This window comes from Corylus avellana, chromosome ca4 (assembly GCF_901000735.1).
Source record: "Corylus avellana chromosome ca4, CavTom2PMs-1.0".
Classification (NCBI taxonomy): domain Eukaryota; kingdom Viridiplantae; phylum Streptophyta; class Magnoliopsida; order Fagales; family Betulaceae; genus Corylus; species Corylus avellana.
In genome coordinates this window covers 1,584,643-1,588,527 of record NC_081544.1, presented here as the reverse complement: position 1 = coordinate 1,588,527, position 3,885 = coordinate 1,584,643, and the positions used below count along the sequence as shown (strand labels likewise).

At 33.8% G+C, this 3,885-nt stretch overlaps 1 protein-coding gene across 1 annotated transcript; it reads right to left on the bottom strand.

The window, feature by feature from the left end:
• Window positions 1–858: 858 nt before the first annotated feature.
• On the bottom strand, window positions 859–3,200 carry LOC132179113 (protein PLANT CADMIUM RESISTANCE 2-like). The gene is made up of 4 exons (XM_059591756.1): window positions 2,952–3,200; window positions 2,777–2,848; window positions 2,474–2,686; window positions 859–1,285 (listed from the first exon to the last, which is right to left on the bottom strand). The coding sequence occupies exons 1-4, from the start codon at window positions 3,157–3,159 to the stop codon at window positions 1,209–1,211; spliced, it is 570 nt and encodes a 189-aa protein (XP_059447739.1). The 5' UTR covers window positions 3,160–3,200; the 3' UTR covers window positions 859–1,208.
• Between the last annotated feature and the right edge of the window lie 685 nt (window positions 3,201–3,885).

The window sequence follows — 3,885 nt, the reverse complement described above, 5'->3', positions numbered from 1 at the left end:
AATTAAGTAGGTGCCACGTGTCAACATTTGATTGGTCTACGTAGAATTTCATTAAGTCAACTAATGGTCAACTGACGAAGGACTAACTTGGTTTATTATTAAAACCACATGGACGTCATGTGATAAAAATGAAACCCTAGGAGGGAAAAAATAAAGTAATGAAACCCCAGAGACTAATACAAGACCGATGACAATGTGAACATGCACTTTGTCATCCCAAATATCCATCTCTTTCTTCAATTTTTTTTTTTTTTTTTTTTCAAGTTATTCTTATCTCTTTCAAATAGAGAACTGTTTCACATTCATTTTTTATTCATCTCTTTTGTTTATTTTTTTCTTCTATAAATCTACTATGAAATCTGTGGGACTTACATATGATCCCATATATTCAATAGGAAATTTGTTCATATATTATATCGCAATAGACAAAAAAATTGGATGAAAACAAACATTTCTCTTTTAAATATAGCTGGTGAACATTCACTGTGTCAGCCCATGGGGTTGTCCATCCCTTTTTTGCCGCTTAGACATCAACCAAAAAGTACCTTAACAGTTAACACACTTCAATTCTAAGAAAGTGACAATTGCATAATCTTTTTCTTTGTTAGAGTGGATCATTTATGCATATGTAGTTTTCAAGCGGCCAAAAGTTATTCATTCTCATGAAAACTTAGAGACAACTTTTACTTGAACAAAGAGTCATTTTAAAAAATGATGACTACTGTGGCTAACAATAATAATTTGCTCGTGAAACTTTCCTTAAAAAACAAAAGTAAAGATGCTTTACTGTTTATTATGTTCTCGTTCATTCGTCTATAAAAATCATAGATAAACTTAAAAATAAGAATCACATTTAATATATATATTATTACACCGGCTACATTAGCACAAATTTTACTTTTATTCCCCGACGAGAATAACAAAAGCAAACACTCCAATTAACAATAGCATGAATCATATGGGTAATGATACTCTTTCAACTCTTCTACGACACTTTTACAACAAAGTGACATTTATTGGCATGTGATTGGAGCCACGCCAGCCGGTCACTAAAAAAAAATTAACACATTCCAATCATATACCGACGTGTGTTAACAAAATATAAAAGAGTTGTAGATTTAACAATTTTTTAAATCATATATACGACTGAAAAGAAGCTGCACAAGCAAGCAGCAGGAGGAGGAGCAAAATGGCCTTAATGTCCCCTTTCACCTTGTCATGCCTGGCACCACCATTGGAGCCGCCGTAACTCCACGCCTTTGTCTGTCCACGTTCGCTTCCCAGCCTTCATTTCCAAGAACCACCCACAAGAAATGAGTTCCCAATAAACAAAATTAAATAAAATTATTAAAGTAGCAACACATGCATGCAACGATGCACGCGACCAATAGTTAATTAATTTGAAAAACATCGACATGTTCATATATGAGGCCTTCTATGTAACCTACCAAAATGTTTTGACCAGACAAATTAAATTAAGCTTAATAAACTGAAAATGGTTTTTTGTTTTGGTATGCATCATCAACTTCTAATCTTTTGTTGGGGACAAATGATATCCCACTAGAAACATGCATATACAATCCGCACTGTCATGAATTTCTTTATTATGACAACGAGGTTCCGACCATACAGAGATAAAAATCAATTGCAGAAGTATAAGACAATGACTAGGTCAATGCTAGCCTCATTTTTCAGATAAGATTGGATTTAGATGTAGACGGGTAGCTTAAAACTTGTTTGGATAAGTGATCGAGTCTTACATATGAGAGTTATTTCTAGTAATTTGGGCAATAAAATTGTTGAAAATCTCTATTCGGCTGAGTCTGGATCTCTAACAAATATAAGAGTCTCGCTCATGGGTAGGTCTCATGTGAGTTCTTTCATATTTGTTGTTTGAATTGTCAAAAATTCGAGTACTAACAAAATTGCTGAGAATTTCTGTTCAATCTAGCATTGACTTGTCAATAATTTTTTAGGCTGAATGAATGATAATATGCATGCACCCAACCAATCGGCTGACAGGATCAGAATGGATTAGGCTTGTTGTAAAGCTTAAAAAATCATGGTGCCAAAAATATTAAAGAACCAGTTGATGGTGGGGTTTAATTGATATGGTTGAAGAACAGGGATTTGGGGAAGAAGTGCTACTGTATATCTATCACAGGACTCAGAATTCTAGCATAACATAATGTTTGGGATGCAATTTCTTCATTTCTTCATGCCTGTTGCTACTTCAATGTAAAAATTAAAGAGAAAAAGACTTTCAAAACCCAAAAACGAGTAAGGCCAAACTGCATCAAATCTAGATATACCCACCAAACAAACAGTACCTAACTTTCAACAAAAAAAAAAAAAAAAAAAAAAAAAAAAAACAAAGGGTTTTCTTGACCAAATGATTTGGACATCAGAAAATGGGGAAGAAGAAGAAGAAATTAATGAAATGGAGATGTGATTAACTAAGAAGCAATTATACCTATCCCCATATCAAACCCACGACTCTTGAGCTCTCTGTATTCTTGACACAGAGCACAAGTCTCACAGCAGAAGTGCACTAAGCAGTCTACACATGGTGTCTCATCCAAGTCATATTGTGCCCTCAATCTTGAACGATAAAAGCAAGAGTACAAACATGACAAGCCAGTAAAACCCAGAAGAAGCCCATAGATTGTGCCGCTAGAAGCACAAGCTGTAAAAACACCAGAAAATAACCATCATTTTCTATATGTATATTCTTAAACTTGATAATCAGAAAGAAAGTTGCTTTCAATAGGCTTACATGAAGAGCCTCTGCTAACTATATTAGCAATCTGTCCAAATGTGATGCAGGGGCAGAAGAAAGTGATCAAGCCTTCAAAAACAGAAAAATCGAAACAAGTTAATTAAAAAAAAAAAAAACACAAGATTTAATTAATTAATGTTTAAAAGTTGAAAGGGTTTTCAGATCTCTTTACAATTTGCAGGATCATCACAACAATGGCAAAGACCAGAAGACCACCTCCCTGCAACAGCATGAGCCCTCACACCAGAGGCTATATTAAATGAAGGAGCCGTAGCATACGGGTGTCCAGAAGGGGTAGTATTTGGAGGTGCTGAAGCAGGGAAAGGAGCTGGATAGTGTTCACCTGCTTGTTTCTCATAATCATGTGTTGGAGGATACATTTTTTCTGGGTAAGACTTAAACAAAGATTTTGGGAAGCTGCCGTTTTTGATTCTGTCATGAAATGGTAAGGCTTGGGGATCTAATTATAATGGAAGAAACGTCATTAGTTTGGTGGAAATTGTCACATGCATGCTCAAATATTTACAATTTGGCCTTTCGATTAAAATAATTATTTCTTATTAAAATAACTGTTGATTTAAATATGGTATTAGAGGTACTAGTTCAAAATTTGTCTTCGTCATTTTCTTTTCATTACAATTAAATATTTCACGAGTTAGCCTTTTTTATCTTAAGAGGTTGTTTGAGCTCATGCTTGAAGAAAAGTGAAAAAATATAAATTGAATAATTAAATTCATCATTTTTTTTTTTTTTTAATCTCTTTATCATTTTGGCCCTTTTAGGATAAGTAGTGATTTAGGCTCAGTTTGTTTGGGTGTTAATTGATTTCCTAAAAACGTTTTCGACCGAAAATATTTTCGGTTGGACTAAAAATCTTTAATTTTCGAAAAATGGTTTTCATTTTTGAAAATCGTAAATCATTTTTCGAGTTTGAGTATCTCATTCTGAACAAATCAACCGACTCAATCAAAACGTCGTTGAAACACTGTCAGGACCTTGTCGGAACACTTTACATCGAAATAAATGGAGCCTTAACAACGTGATTAAAAAATAAAACCATCAAATAGTAATTAAATATATTAGAATATGTGGACTCACTAGCTTGC